Source organism: Bufo bufo, chromosome 7 (genome assembly GCF_905171765.1).
Source record: "Bufo bufo chromosome 7, aBufBuf1.1, whole genome shotgun sequence".
NCBI classification, from domain to species: Eukaryota; Metazoa; Chordata; class Amphibia; order Anura; family Bufonidae; genus Bufo; species Bufo bufo.
The window spans coordinates 187701212-187718270 of NC_053395.1; the positions used below are offsets into that span (position 1 = coordinate 187701212).

The window sequence follows — 17059 nt, forward strand, 5'->3', positions numbered from 1 at the left end:
GGAGCGTTGACCAACAAGGGGGAAGCTCAGTGGGTTCATAATATCATATCTAAAATGGACATAATAAACTGTAAACTAAAACTTGTCGTGTTGGTCCGGCATGTTGGAATAAATGCATTTTAGAAATTTAATGCTGATGAATTTAAAGTGCTAGAACTGTCATTTTTATGAGACTACATACTAGATTTTTCAAAGGGGGACATGGTTTAACATTACTTATTATACCCCCTTCATGCAAATGAGCATTGATAGAAGCTAAATCTTAGTGCCCCTTGATAAACCTAGACATATAGTTTATACTTCTGAACTACATCTGAGGGCACTATAGTATAGATACAAGTTCCACTATATATTTTTTTGATTTCTTTGGTTCACAAAGACACTAAATTACAATAAACATTATTTAGAACTTAGCTCAATAATATATACTATATATATTTATATATATATAAATAGAATACAATACAAATGGAGGAAAATACAAGACACCTCTTTAACATGGTAAATCTCTGCATATAAATAAGCCAGTATTTTCATATACCTATGTTTTAACAGTTAAACTGCTGTAAAACTATGACATTTAATCCCAGTTCACAAAGTTTTTTTTAAGTTTTTTTTTGACAATAATGTACACAATCTACACAAAATAATCCCTAGAAATACAGCAAGAGTATACCTGTTACAACGACTGTGCTACTATAACCCCCAAAACACTAAGACGGGGACGCACAACTATTTACTGGTTAATGCTTTTCCGACTAGTTATGTTATGGAGAAAAGCCAATCTATACTGAACGCAGGATTCTGTCCCATAAGCCTAAGGATTTCTTGTCCCGCAAATTGAGATTTTAAACTGTTTACCAACAGTGACATATAAGTATGCATTCTTTATGAACGCTCTAGAACTTCTTCTTTTTTCTCCAGGTATCACATATGTCTCCACATATTGTCTTTATTGTTTCGATGACGGAAGAAGGATGACACAAGTGCACCATTTTCATGCTTTATGTTGCCTGAGAGGGATAGACCCAGTAGAAGCATGTGTAGCATGGAGGGTCTAATGCATGGAAGATGGCACTTCCTGTGCCCACTCCATTAAAGGGACTTTCAGGGGCTATAATACTGATGGCTTATCCTCAGAATTAGTCATCAATATGTAATTGGTGGGGGTCCAACTCCCAGCATGCCCCCCCCCCCCCCGATCAGCCGTTTGAAAAGGCAGGTGAGCACTGCCGCATCCTCACAGCAAACCAAGCACAGCGCTGTCCATTGTATAGTAGCTGTGCTTGGTTTTGCAGCTCAGCCCCATTCAGTTGACCGATGAACATGACGTCAGTGGCCTAGGAAGAGGTTGTGGCGCCCACTGAAGCACCATGACCTCTTCAAACAGCTAATCAGCAGGGGTGCTGGGAGTCGGACCTCCACCTATCTGATATGGATGACTTAACCTGAGAATTTAACTCCTGGAAAACCCCTTTAAGTGGAAAGGAAGTCAAGGGCTCACTAGGCAAGCCTGCACAATGCCGTAAGAGAGGATGCCTCCAAGAACAGACATTTAGAAATACAGATTCAGGAAAGGTATGGAATAGTAATTACAACATGTGGAGTTACATTGTCATTATTTAGAGGATTATGTTTGAGTATTAAAAGTAACAGGCCACCATAAATGCTAAAACACATTTCACAAAAGCCTCTATGAAGTGTTTGCAAGGGAATTTTTGGTAGTGGCCTATCTCCTAGCAATTGACAACATGTATAAGAGAACATAAGCTTCATCTTGAGAAACACCATTCATTTCCTTTCATATTTTTATACCATTAAGGGTTCTCTCACATGGCCAGTTTGCATTTTGTTAGCAGGATGGTTGTATAGGTGCTGCATGAAAGATTTGCTTTGTGATGGGACCCCTTTACACGGGACAAGTAACGGCAACAAGCATTCATATGAACATTTATTCCTGATAATTGGCCCGATCCTCATCCCATGTAATAGGACCTTAATATACCATGAGATTATGATGAAAATGGTAGGTGTGTTGTAAAAGTAGTTTCCTATACAACCTACCTCGCTGGGTGGATGCAACATTACACTAGTGAGTGAAGGAATCTATACACAAAGTGTTAATGTCTTATTACATATTGGGAAAAATTTCAATTTGCAGTACAAGTGAAACAAACCATCCCGAGCTCCTTGGCTTTGATGAACATTACATATTTCATGGTTATCAGGTTTAGCCTTTCCCTTCATAACTCATCGAGAATCCTGTCCTATCAATATTTACTGTCCTAAGCAAAGGCCTACACTACATATGTCAAGGGCCGGCCCTGTACATAAATATTCACACAGACATACAAGTGAATACATATTACAACACTATTATTTTGGATTTTGGACATATCTGACAACCTTAACAAACACATTTATGCCAGTTGTCACTGTACACGGGTTAGATAATATTTTCTCTACATATACACTTCAGCAACCTATGTTTGTTAAGATGCCAGAGAGGAGCTGTACTCAGGGAGGGTTTCTTTTGCTTTCACCAAAAAACAAAAATACTATTCAACTGATTGGGAGAAGATTTCTCCAATATCGAGGGTTCAGTGTATTTGGCACATTTATTACAAATCTTGACCCAATCTCTCAATTTCTTCCACCAAGAAGTCAATATCTGATTTGGTGGCTGCAGGGTTTGAGATGACCATTCGGAAGAAGTTTGCCTTGTCTCCCTGGGGTTGATAGCCCACCATTGTTGTTCCAGATTCCATCATTAGAGCTTTTATCTTTGGAGCCACCTTGAAGAAAACAGACTCAAGTTTAAACATTTGTGACTGGCTGTAGGATCTGCTGGGAAAGGTCTGGTGTTTTTAACGGTGGCCATACACATTAGATAGAAGTTGGTCGATGGTTGAACAAGCAATCATATGGTGAACGTTCATTTTAGTCCATATTGGTTTGTTACGGTTGCTCAAACTGCCCATATATGATCAATGAAAGCGGGCGATGGACCAAAGATTTATCTGGGAACGTTCTTTCAAAGAAAGATTTTCGTTCACAAAAATATTAAACACGGTCGACTTCTTTTCAAACATTAATGGTCTATCATCTGTTAGCTAAAACGTTTGTTTTCACCCAACAAACGTTCATTTTGGTTGAAAACATTCATTTTAATCGACTTTAGACTAATGTACAGTATATGGTCACCACTAAAGGCCCTTTTACACAGGTCAAGGACAAGAGCAATTATAAGGGATGAGCAATTGTATGAACGCTCATTCCCGATAGTTGCCAGATGTACAGTGAATGTGCTGCTGATCTTCCAATGAACACGCAAACGCCCATTCATCAAGTAATAACGTCTTTTATGCTGCACATCAACCTGGGATGTGCTGCCGGCAATTTAATTGGTACAGAGATGAGCAATCGCAGTAACGATAAGATGATAATGCAGAGAAGATAATTGCTGCATTTTAATGCGGCTATCACCTCCACTCACGCTCAGGAAATTATTGCACATTTTTGGTTTGTTCCTGATAATTGCCTGAACATCAGCCAATGGTAAAGGGCCTTAAAGGAGTTGTCCACCTTTGAGTGGAGACCGTAGCGTGTACGAAGACTAAAGGAGCCAGAACCCAGCAGTGGGGAGTATGTAAGTGTGCTTTCCTCCGCAGATCCGGTGACGTGGGTGTCTGGTTAAAAAGACTTCCAAAGTTGGACAACCTTTTTAATGCTGTTCCTAGTGCGCATCAAGTTGCCCAGCAGATCAGTACAATAATGTATACACGTATTATTGCAGTTTTTATAAAAAGAAACTCACTACTTGCAGGAAATGTTTATTCTGTCAAATGGTCAAATGTCAGGAGTTTGGCTGAACAATTTGACCATTGGATGAAAGGAACATTTCCTGCAAGAATTCAGTGCCAAGAATTTTGCATCTCGTCACACCTTTGTGCAATATGCCAATCATGTAACAAACAACAGCATCTGGATCAGCACCACTATATAATGCATATAACTGAACTTGACATTTGGTTAGCCTATTGTAAGGATAGCCCTGTAGTAGTTAGTATAGCTGCTTTTGCAGCTTTGAGTTTAAAAGGGTTATCGGGGAAAAGATATTGATGACCCACCCGGGACCCCCGCCGATCATCCGTTAGTAGAGTCCAGGTGCTCCGTGAGCACAGCAGCCTCTGCCTAGACCAGTGACATCACCGTACATCAGTCCCATGGTCTAGTTGCAGCTCAGCCCCATTCAAGTCACTGGGACTGACCTGCAATACCAAGCACTGCCACTATACAATGTACGGCGCTGTGCTTGGTGAGCTCCCGAGAGGCCACAACTTCCTGAAACAGCTGAACACCAGGGGTGCTGGGAATCAGACCCCCGCCGATGTGATAACGATGACCTATCCTGAGGTTGTTTTCCAGGATAACCCCTTTAAGGGAATAAATTCTCATATTCAAGTGGTTTCTTCCAGGCATTCCAGTTTATCTATACTGTCTTCTTATAAAATAGGGAAATTAGATTATGATCTTCACTGAAGACAGGCAAACATCATAAATATACTACAGTATCGTCTTCATATATAGAAATGTACATTTTAACTAAAGGATGTATAAAAGACTTATTTGGTACAATATATCTGTTAGTGCGCTAATATCAGGTGGATCTCTGTCCAGTTGACTCGATGTGTCACAGCTCTATATCCTGTGACTGGATACCAAATATTACATTTATTTATTTTATCCCCCATCCCCTTCTTGATTAAAGTAACAACTTTTTCATTGGTACTTATTAAAAGTTGATTACTGGGCCAGTACTGTATCCCTGGTCCAATGATATCCTCCTGGCACTTGCTGCACATTGTGAACGTGATCCTAGCCTTGCTACAACCTGCAGCACGTGAGTGAGAATGAAACTCTCACTAGCACCTTTGAACCAAAGTACAGTACATAAGGATCTAGAAGGCAAAAATGTGTTTTCTAATTGAGCCACAAAAGGAACAAGTCTCAAAGTTCCCACAATTCACATAAAAATTCCTCTGAGGCTACAAAGATTGGGCAATATAAACATCACAATGTCTATAAGGTGTAATTCACTCTTTATGCAATGGGTTCGTATAATATGACGCAAAAAGAGTTTGACCGTCAGGAACTTTTGCGTCATATTATACTAACCTGTGATGAGTTACACCTTGTAGACATTGTGATGTCTTTATTGGCCAATGTTTTTAGCTCCGGAGGAATTTTTGTCAGATTTCCCCCCCCCCCCCCATAAAAAGAGTCCAGAGTCTTGTCCAGAATCCAACAAATTGCAACAAAAATAAAGTATAATCTTAGGATGATTGATATAATTAAATGACAAACCACAGAAGCCTCACCTTGTGCAGTTTTTCTTGCCTCTCCTGGCTTGGGGGCATACCTCTGAGGCTTGGGGGGATGTACCAGAAGCAGACATTTGTGTGCTCAGGCTAGAAAATAAGGTCTGATTCAGTAATCTAATAGTTGACAGCATAGCTCAATTTCTTATGTTAAAGAGGCTCTGCCATCATGATCAACCCTATTAACCTGGTAGGGTTGATCATGCTGTTGGTAGGTGCCAGTGTTGTGCAGAAAATCTTGCATTCATTGTTATGCAAATTAGGATTTGGAGCACCAAGAGGCGGGCTGTAGTGGTTTGAGCACCACTACAGAGACGTCCCTAGTGCTGACTACATACGCCTCTAGACCTCAAAACACCCCCCTCCCCCACGTCTAGAGCTGAGTTTTATGCGCCTGCACAGATGTGATCAAACATGGCGCTTGCTTGCTGAGCAGCACTGATTTTCAGTGCGCAGGAGCACAGTTTTAATACCCTCTTCTAATCTGTGAAGACTAACCTCTCCTCTGAAGACCATCTCAAAATCTTCCCGATTGCAGATCTTGGAATATAAATATTCGGAGAGCTCCAAACATTTGTTGATCTGTTGTTCGAACCCTACAGTGCCCTGTTTTGGAAGAAAACATAGTATATTTGACAACTAAGCATATGTACATGTTCACATACCGGTTTATCCTTGGATCCATCTTCACTGGCACTTTTCATTTATTGGGCCACTTTGAGAATTAACCGGTCTACTGATATAAGCAAAAAGTATTGTCCTTTTAAGAATAAAATGTGACTGACGTCATCAGTATTTCTACCTTTGCTTTCCACATCAACCAGAATTTGAATATATCCACATGGCGGCCACATTGTATTGCTTTGTCTCCGGTGTCGTATGATATGTCATATTGCTTGTCTTGCTGGAAGAGGTATCCTGCACACATCTGATTGCATCCCTGAAGTATACCCTGGTGAATACAAAGAAAATACTAACGTATGTATAATAATCCTAATTCCCTTCATCTTTGTAGTCCGTGAACCATTCCTTCTGTTTTATTTCTGGTGTACAGACAACACAAGTCCCCTATCTGTGTAGGGGAGTAAAATACACTGCTCAAAAAAATAAAGGGAACACTTAAACAACACAATGTAACTCCAAGTCAATCACACTTCTGTGAAATCAAACTGTCCACTTAGGAAGCAACACTGAGTGACAATCAATTTCACATGCTGTTGTGCAAATGGGATAGACAACAGGTGGAAATTATAGGCAATTAGCAAGACACCCCCAATAAAGGAGTGGTTCTGCAGGTGGTAACCACAGACCACTTCTCAGTTCCTATGTTTCCTGGCTGATGTTTTGGTCACTTTTGAATGCTGGCGGTGCTTTCACTCTAGTAGTAGCATGAGACGGAGTCTACAACCCACACAAGTGGCTCAGGTAGTGCAGCTTATCCAGGATGGCACATCAATGCGAGCTGTGGCAAGAAGGTTTGCTGTGTCTGTCAGCGTAGTGTCCAGAGCATGGAGGCGCTACCAGGAGACAGGCCAGTACATCAGGAGACGTGGAGGAGGCCGTAGGAGGGCAACAACCCAGCAGCAGGACCGCTACCTCCGCCTTTGTGCAAGGAGGAACAGGAGGAGCACTGCCAGAGTCCTGCAAAATGACCTCCAGCAGGTCACAAATGTGCATGTGTCTGCTCAAATGGTCAGAAACAGACTCCATGAGGGTGATATGAGGGCCCGACGTCCACAGGTGGGGGTTGTGCTTACAGCCCAACACCGTGCAGGACGTTTGGCATTTGCCAGAGAACACCAAGATTGGCAAATTCGCCACTGGCACCCTGTGCTCTTCACAGATGAAAGCAGGTTCACACTGAGCACATGTGACAGACGTGACAGAGTCTGGAGACGCCGTGGAGAACGTTCTGCTGCCTGCAACATCCTCCAGCATGACCGGTTTGGCATTGGGTCAGTAATGGTGTAGGGTGGCATTTCTTTGGAGGGCCGCACAGCCCTCCATGTGCTCGCCAGAGGTAGCCTGGCTGCCATTAGGTACCGAGATGAGATCCTCAGACCCCTTGTGAGACCATATGCTGGTGCGGTTGGCCCTGGGTTCCTCCTAATGCAAGACAATGCTAGACCTCATGTGGCTGGAGTGTGTCAGCAGTTCCTGCAAGACGAAGGCATTGATGCTATGGACTGGCCCGCCCGTTCCCCAGACCTGAATCCAATTGAGCACATCTGGGACATCATGTCTCGCTCTATCCACCAACGTCACGTTGCACCACAGACTGTTCAGGAGTTGGCAGATGCTTTAGTCCAGGTCTGGGAGGAGACCCCTCAGGAGACCGTCCGCCACCTCATCAGGAGCATGCACAGGCGTTGTAGGGAGGTCATACAGGCACGTGGAGGCCACACACACTACTGAGCCTCATTTTGACTTGTTTTAAGGACATTAAATCAAAGTTGGATCAGCCTGTAGTGTGTTTTTCCACTTTAATTTTGAGTGTGACTCCAAATCCAGACCTCCATGGGTTGAAAAATTGGATTTCCATTTTTTTATTTTTGTGTGATTTTGTTGTCAGCACATTCAACTATGTAAAGAACAAAGTATTTCAGAAGAATATTTAATTAATTCAGATCTAGGATGTGTTATTTTTGTGTTCCCTTTATTTTTTTGAGCAGTGTATATTACCCCCACTAAAACTTTTTGTGACTGAAAGGGCCCTTAAAGGCTCAGTAGTAAGCACTGAAAAGACTACTCATTTCATTTTTTTTTGTCTTTTTTTTTATAAATTACCTTTTCCTTTAGGAGAATTGCAGAACATTGGAGTAAAACACCCATCATCTTGTGGGGATTCCAGGTCACGGAGTCAGCTCTATGAAAAAAAATATGAAGGCATTTGTTACGTTCTAGATGAAACTAAAAGCTTGTATTGAAATGGGGAAACCAAGTTAAAATTATCTTCAGATGTCATACATGGGAGGAGTCCACATCACCACTGATTTCCAGAGAGCCCTCCTGAATTCAAATGTATCGCCATCTTCAGGAGGGTAATACATTTGATTCGAATATTGCAGCTGGGGCAGAAGTATTTTGCACTGCACTGTGGTATTTGGTCCTGCTAGGGTGGTATTTTGTGCTGCACTGGTGGTTTTTTGGTGGTATTTTGTGCTGTAGTACAGTATTGCTGGCCCAGCATACTTCTGTTGTCCCGGCCTACTTATGTTTCCCTACCTCATACAACATGGGGCCATCTCTAGTTTTTTTCTAGGGCCACTTTAAATTCCCAGCCCGACCCTGGATGTGTTGAAGCAGGAAAACTGGGGACAGGGGTAAGGATCTGAGTGACTTTACAACTAGATGACTGCGGCAAAGCAACTCCAAAACAACAGGTCTTGTGGGGTGTTTAGTGGTTAGAACTTACCAAAAAAAATCCAAGGAAGGACACCAGTGAAACGACAATAAGGTCATGGGCACACAAGGCTCACTGATGTGCATAGAGAACAAAGGCTAGTTATAGACCCAGTAAACCCTTTCATGACAACAGTTTTACCTAATGGAAATTGCCTTTTGGGATAATTCTCAACTAAAACATTGCAAAAATTGTTCAAGTATGGCTTAAGGAATATGACAGAGAGTTGACTTGGTCTCCAGATTTCCTAGACCTCAGTCCACTCGAGCATCTGTGGGATGTGCTAGAAGAGCAAGTCTGACCCATGGAGGCCTCACCTCACAACTTACAGGACTTAAAGAGAACTTGTCAGCATTTATATAGAGCAGGAGGAGCTGAGCAGATTGATATAGTTTTGTGGGAAATGATTAAGTAAAATTTGCAATTTATACATTGAAATCTCTGCTCTTTCTGAGTTCAGTTTGGGGCTGTCTTATCAATGACTTGCAGCTACCTCTGTATACACACTTGCACAGAGAATGCTATCGATCTCTGATAAGATGGCCCCATGTACAACACAGCTCAAAAAGAGCAGGGATTTGAATGAATAAATTGCAAGGTTTGCTGAATCTTTTCTGGCAAAACTATAATAAAAAATTAAAAGGTCTAAAGGGAACTTTAATTTCCTTTCAATGGCTCTTCCAGAACATTATCCATTGTTATGGACAGCGGTTGTGGAACATTTGTGGCAACCAACAATTTGGCTTTGGGCTAAACCTAAGGACGGCTCCCTGGTTTTCATCCTTTAACCACTGGTCTTTGCTGCACCAGGGCCTCTACCTCTTGAAATAGTCTTGGTATGGTTGGATGCGGATGTTGGGGGCACTGAGGGTTGAGACAAACTCAAAGTCAGTAACAGGCTGAGGTCAGGGCAGGCAATCTACATGCAAATCCGTAAAACAATTACAAAGGTCATGTCAGGTCAGGTGGCAGAGAGTCAGAGACAGGAAATCAGGCAGAAGTCGGCACACAGGCAGACCTTGATTACAGCACACCTTTGCAGGATCTAGCAATCCAGTAAACCTATTGCTCAGGCAGTGAATGAGACAAACAGCATGGTATATATAGCAGAAGCTGATTAACACATTAGAAACAGCCTAGTAGCTGCACACAGAACCAAAGGCGGGTTTAACCCTTACAGTACTGCAGAATGAGTTGAGGTTTAAATCAGAATACATTTTTTTGAATAGACACACAGGAAACAGGTGCCCACTGAGGGGGTGCAGAGGAGGGCCAGTGGGTCCAGACACAGGGTGAGTGGAGCAGCGTCTGTTACCGCCTGTAGTAGTGGGGAAGCAACGGGCATGGGCCACCGTCGTAGCATCCATCTATTATCGCAAAGAGAGTTGCATTAAGTAGTCTATGCTCATGCATATTGCATCTTACAACTAGGAAAAGGTGGCATTTAGCCCTGTATCTTCTACAATGTGATCTGCTTGCTGGATCAATAGGTTAACACACTTAATCCCCCTAAACATTACTATTCTATGTAGGCAAAACATTTGGGTTATAGAAAATGTAAGTAACCCAAAGCCACAATTTTAGCTATAACCTTCACATATAACATTGCACTAAGCTTTCCTACATCTTCAATTCCTTTTTTTCTATGGCCTGAGGCTTCCATAACTGAAAAAAAAAAGCATTGTAAATAGGCGCACCATGTGCATCCCTTATGTAACACGCAGCAGCGGGTCCCTTGCCGACAGCGCTTCTGCCCTCATAGAAAGGACCCCTTGATGTTTATAGCAATAGATTGTGTCTCATTTCTAATCTCAGCAACCTTATTCTTACTGACATTTTTTGTCAAGTTTCAGTGGGGCAAATAAAGAGGTCATGTCGCAGTTGATTTTCCCCAGGCAATGGAAAGAAAAAAAAACCAAGGCAGTAATTTTGACGTGTCAGCTACTGTCTGATCAATACATGCTGATGAGAACGGTGATACCAGCCATGTCACTTTGTATCTCATGATGACAAAGATGCAGTACTGCAATGTCTGCACGGTGTGCTTGTTAGATCTACAGAGGATGCACAACTTGACTTTTTCTCACTTCCAATGCCATTTAAAAGGTCATCTATGATGGGCGCCACCGCTCCATTTATTTCTATGGCAGTGCAGGAAATAGCTGAGCGCTGTACTCATTTATGTCCAGCGATGCCATCTATCTCCGGCGTGCTCCGTCCACAAGGTACAGAACCCCTGTTCTCTAGATCAGTGGGGGTTCCGGCGGTAGGACACCCACCAATTATTATTATTTATTATTAAAGCGCCATTCATTCCATAGCGCTGTACATATGAAAAGGGGTAAACATACATAAGTCTGATAGTTATCCCCTATCCTGTAGACAGGGGATAGCTTATTATAACTGGGATACCCCTTTAAATAAAGGCCTTTTCATAACTGGCAAATAACGCTGTTTGGGTATGGCGAGGGCATAAAAAGTGGAGAAAATCTTCATTTGCATTTATTAAAACTTCATTTTTCTCCTAAGTGAGGGCACAGATAAGGGCTTGTGCACACGACCGTATGTATTTTGCGGTCCGCTAAACACGGATCCGCAAAAAATACGGATGATATCCGTGTGCATTCCATATTTTGCAAAACAGAACTGCTGGCCCCTAATAGAACAGTCCCATCCTTGTCCGTAATGAGGACAATAATAGGACATGTTCTATTTTTTTGCAGAAAGGACATATGGACATACGGAAACGGAATGCCTACGGAGTAACTTCCGTTTTTTTTGCGGACCCATTGAAATGAATAGTTCTGCATACGGTCTGCCAAAAAAATACGGAATGGACACGGAAAGAAAATACATTTGTGTGCATGAACCCTAAGCATGGGACCAACACAGATAGCTTCTGCTGACCAGTGCGCATGTTTTAGGTCAGCCTGTTTTATCGCCATAAATCTGGCGACAGAAGCCCTTTAATGTATCTGTTGGGACAAGGGTTGCCAACCATCCATAAATTTTTGCACAGTCCGTAAAAATAGGTGTCTTTTTTCCTGTGTCCGTGAGAAAAATAGATATGTCTGTGATTTTTTGAGGCTGATGGTTCTTGACTAGATTATTTTGGTGGTAATTATCATCATGTTACAGCTCACAGTAAATGATGGTGATGAGTTCCTATCAGGATTCTGACCTATAGACATGTATCACTTAATCTTTACCATTCATTATGGTTTTCAAATTTGTCCATAAAAAAAATGTTAGAAGCCCATGATTTTGAGACAAGTTGTCCAGAAAAAACTTGCTGTGAAAGGAAATCCGAAAAAGCATAAAACTACCATAAAAACTCCACATAGAATCCACTATACATCTAAGCCATGACGCGTCACCATGGATCCTCACAGCACGATTCACTGATGGTTGTAGAGCCACCATGACTGGTGCTGTAGGACCACTACGACTGCAAAACACGTATCCCCGATCTCTTTCTATAAATGGTGTACAGTAGTAACATCATCCGTTATTTCCTATTTACTTGCCTTTCTATCCCGTTCATCTTATGACGATGCTTCCTGGACATGAGAAGTCCACCTCCCCACGCAGCCTGGTCCAAGAAAAATAGCGTCAGTCGCATGATACGGACTCAGTAAGACTGGGTTACTATCTTTACCATGGGCGGTATACAAGGTGACCACTACTTACATCCACATGTAGCCAAATGTTGTACTTTTCACATATATCTGCTATTTCGTCAATGGGATCAAACGCTCCGTAAACTGTGGTCCCAGCAGTAGCATTCACGTACAGTGGAAAGTGGCCCTGCAAGGTATACGAGAATGTTGTGGGTATTTGCAGCACATTTATGGACTCCAGGTAGACAGTAAATGCCCATGTACAACTTTTAAAATCTAACACAAAACCTATGAAACCACCACACCATAAGAGCTAGCTCAGTATAGGGTTAAAGGGATTCTCAAGTCCAATAAGACGTAAATGGTACGGAAATTGTGCCTGGTATTGCAGCTTGGTTTCATATAAAGGGGCTTTCAAACTCTTTTTTAACTGATGCCCTGTCCTCTGTATAGGTCATCAGTATCTGATCGGTGGGGGTCACTCGGGACTCCGGCCGATCAGCTGTTTTAGAAGACTGAGGCTTTCACAGGATTGCCACGGTCTTCTCGTAGCTTAGCTTAGGCCAGTGACGTCACATTCATCGGTCACATGGCCAAGGCACAGCTCAGTCTCATTGAAATGAATGGGGCTGATCTGTGATACTAAGCAAAGCAGCTATATAATGTATGGCCAGTGGCGTAACTAGAGTGCTATGGGCCCCAGGGCAATCTTTGAATTGCACCCCCCCCCCCAGAACCCCCACCCACTATAAGTTAGAATGCATTGTAGTAGAATATTAAATAGAAGAGGTAGGTGTTTAATTTTTGTTATTAACCTCTGTATATATATCCATTTAGCCTGCTCTGTATATATATATCTATTTTGCCCGCTCTGTATATACAGTTGCAAGAAAAAGTATGTGAACCCTTTGGCATGATATGGATTTCTGCACAAATTGGTCATAAAATGTGATCTGATCTTCATCTAAGTCACAACAATAGACAATCACAGTCTGCTTAAACTAATAACACACAAAGAATTAAATGTTACCATGTTTTTATTGAACACACCATGTAAACATTCACAGTGCAGGTGGAAAAAGTATGTGAACCCTTGGATTTAATAACTGGTTGAACCTCCTTTTGGCAGCAATAACTTCAACCAAACGTTTCCTGTAGTTGCAGATCAGACGTGCACAACGGTCAGGAGTAATTCGTCACCATTCCTCTTTACAGAACTGTTTCAGTTGAGCAATATTCTTGGGATGTCTGGTGTGAATCGCTTTCTTGAGGTCATGCCACAGCATCTCAATTGGGTTGAGGTCAGGACTCTGACTGGGCCACTCCAGAAGGCGTATTTTCTTCTGTTTAGGCAATTCTGTTGTTGATTTACTTCTATGCTTTGGGTCGTTGTCCTGTTGCAACACCCATCTTCTGTTGAGCTTCAGCTGGTGGACAGATGGCCTTAAGTTCTCCTGCAAAATGTCTTGATAAACTTGGAAATTCATTTTTCCTTCGATGATAGCAATCCGTCCAGGCCCTGACGCAGCAAAGCAGCCCCAAACCATGATGCCCCCACCACCATACTTCACAGTTGGGATGAGGTTTTGATGTTGGTGTGCTGTGCCTCTTTTTCTCCACACATAGTGGTATCCTCCCATGAAATCCATTCTTGTTTAGTGTTTTACGTATCGTAGATTCGCTAACAGGGATGGTAGCATAAGCCAGAGACTTTCGTAAGTCTTTAGCTGACACTCTAGGATTCTTCTTCACCTCATTCAGCAGTCTGCGTTGTGCTCTTGCAGTCATCTTTACAGGACGGCCACTCCTAGGGAGAGTAGCAGCAGTGCTGAACCTTCTCCATTTATAGACAATTTGTCTTACCGTGGACTGATGAACAGCAAGGCTTTTGGAGATACTTTTATAACCCTTTCCAGCTTTATGCAAGTCAACAATTCTTAATCGCAGGTCTTCTGAGAGCTCTTTTGTGCGAGGCATCATTCACATCAGGCAATGCTTCTTGTGTATAGCAAACCCAGACCTGGTGTGTGTTTTTTATAGGGCAGGGCAGCTGTAACCAACACCTCCAATCTCATCTCATTGATTGGACTCCAGTTGGCTGACACCTCACTCCAATTAGCTTTTGGAGATGTCATTAGTCTAGGGGTTCACATACTTTTTCCACCTGCACTGTGAATGTTTACATGGTGTGTTCAATAAAAACATGGTAACATTTAATTATTTGTGTGTTATTAGTTTAAGCAGACTGTGATTGTCTATTGTTGTGACTTAGATGAAGATTAGATCACATTTTATGACCAATTTGTGCAGAAATCCATATCATTCCAAAGGGTTCACATACTTTTTCTTGCAACTGTATATCCATTTTGCCCCCTCTTCATAAATATTCAATTTTTACCCCTCTGTATATATATCCATTTTGCCCCTCTTTATATATATCCATTTTGCCCCCTCTGTATATATATCCATTTTGCCCCCTCTGTATATATATCCATTTTGCCCCCTCTGTATATATATCCATTTTGCCCCCTCTGTATATATATCCATTTTGCCCCTCTTTATATATATCCATTTTGCCCCCTCTGTATATATATCCATTTTGCCCCCTCTGTATATATATCCATTTTGCCCCCTCTGTATATATATCCATTTTGCCCCCTCTGTATATATATCCATTTTGCCCCCTCTGTATATATATCCATTTTGCCCCCTCTGTATATATATCCATTTTGCCCCCTCTGTATATATATCCATTTTGCCCCCTATGTATATATATCCATTTTGCCCCCTCTGTATATATATCCATTTTGCCCCCTCTGTATATATATCCATTTTGCCCCCTCTGTATATATATCCATTTTGCCCCCTCTGTATATATATCCATTTTGCCCCCTCTGTATATATATCCATTTTGCCCCCTCTGTATATATATCCATTTTGCCCCCTCTGTATATATATCCATTTTGCCCCCTCTGTATATATATCCATTTTGCCCCCTCTGTATATATATCCATTTTGCCCCCTCTGTATATATATCCATTTTGCCCCCTCTGTATATATATCCATTTTGCCCCCTCTGTATATATATCCATTTTGCCCCCTCTGTATATATATCCATTTTGCCCCCTCTGTATATATATCCATTTTGCCCCCTCTGTATATATATCCATTTTGCCCCCTCTGTATATATATCCATTTTGCCCCCTCTGTATATATATCCATTTTGCCCCCTCTGTATATATATCCATTTTGCCCCCTCTGTATATATATCCATTTTGCCCCCTCTGTATATATATCCATTTTGCCCCCTCTGTATATATAATCCATTTTCTGCCCCCTCTGTATATATAATCCATTTTCTGCCCCCTCTGTATATATTTCATTTTTTTGCCCAGTATATTTCATGATTTTGACCCCGGGGCCGGGCCCCCCCAGTATGAGGGATTTGCTGCCAGACTGTGCCCGTGCCCCGCCCTCATATGGCCGGCGGGGCATGGCGGTGAGCTGTCGTGACTTATGTTGACCATCAAGTGCGGCGTGCCACTGTGCCGCACTGTGTGACATTACACATACAAGAAAAATACTTATCTACTCTGCTCTGCTCCCCCGTCATCCAGCATGCGCTGCCTCATCCTGCGAGACCCGGCGCTGAGGTCACGGGTCTCGCAGGATCATCTCAGCAAGAGGCACAGCGCCAAAGAAGGTATGGGTTGGGGTGTGGCGCCGCCGGCCAGGCAAAGGGCCCGGACTGGCCATTAAAATCACTTGCGGCAAGTTGCGGGGCTGCGGACCTTCCCCTGACCCCCCCGCCGGGCCTGGTCGTTACACCCCTGTATACGGCACTGTGCTTGGTGTGCTGAGAGGAGGCCTCAGTGGGGCTCAGGATGATCCATAGGGTTGAAAAAGTCGGAAAACCCTTTTAAATGAGCTGTGCCGTTTTTAGGATTAAAGCAGACCCTTATCTTCTTATATGAAAATGTTTTATAGTTAAAGGGTACCGGTCATTTAAAAAGAAAATCTGACATGCCATAGTGAGATACCAGACATTTTGAGCAGCGGGGAAGATTCCCCCGATCTCTCAGACGAAGGGTCAGAGGTGCCCTACTGAGCGCTGGGCTGCTTCCTTTCTGTCTGACGTTGCTTTGTTCTCTCAACGAGTGGTGTACGGATTCATAGAAAGGCCACAGAATCCATCCACCACTTGTTCCTCTCCCTCCAAGCCAAGCCCAACTGAAATGAACGGGGCCCAGCACTCAGCAGGGCATTTCTGCCTCCTCAATTTAGCAATTAGGGTTCTCACCACTTGGCCCCGCAACATTCAAAACTTCACACTCACTAGACATGTCAGAAGTTTGTGAAAACGACAGGTAGCCTTTAATTCTTGTCTAAAGTCACACAGTAAAGTTTAGCTCCATTCAAAGATTGCAGAGGTCTTTACCTACCTTCTGTTTGGATTCAATGATTTTGGCCTCCAGGTCTGCAGGAATGATCTTTCCTCTGGAATTAATACAGTCATTGTTAAGTGGGTAATAAAATGGACTGATCCTGCGATGACAACGAGTGATGAAAACCCCCCTCCCCAGTCTAAACATATACATTAAGGCCAGCGATCAGGGAAATTAGAGGGAAGGAGTGTTCCTAGTAATACTTGTTCC

The 17059-nt window shown here is 42.5% G+C and overlaps 1 protein-coding gene across 3 annotated transcripts in view; it reads right to left on the bottom strand.

Moving 5' to 3' along the window:
* Positions 1 to 610: 610 nt before the first annotated feature.
* Positions 611 to 17059, bottom strand: part of GAD1 (glutamate decarboxylase 1) — a 72548-nt gene continuing 56099 nt past the window's right edge. For all 3 annotated transcript variants that reach the window (XM_040440325.1, XM_040440324.1, XM_040440326.1), the window contains 8 exons: positions 16847 to 16901; positions 12475 to 12591; positions 12312 to 12376; positions 8169 to 8247; positions 6184 to 6333; positions 5880 to 5987; positions 5382 to 5471; positions 611 to 2795 (listed from right to left, as the gene is read on the bottom strand). In XM_040440325.1, coding sequence (XP_040296259.1) covers positions 2622 to 2795; positions 5382 to 5471; positions 5880 to 5987; positions 6184 to 6333; positions 8169 to 8247; positions 12312 to 12376; positions 12475 to 12591; positions 16847 to 16901 — 838 coding nt within the window. In that variant the 3' untranslated portion in view covers positions 611 to 2621. The remainder of the gene's footprint in view (positions 2796 to 5381; positions 5472 to 5879; positions 5988 to 6183; positions 6334 to 8168; positions 8248 to 12311; positions 12377 to 12474; positions 12592 to 16846; positions 16902 to 17059) is intronic.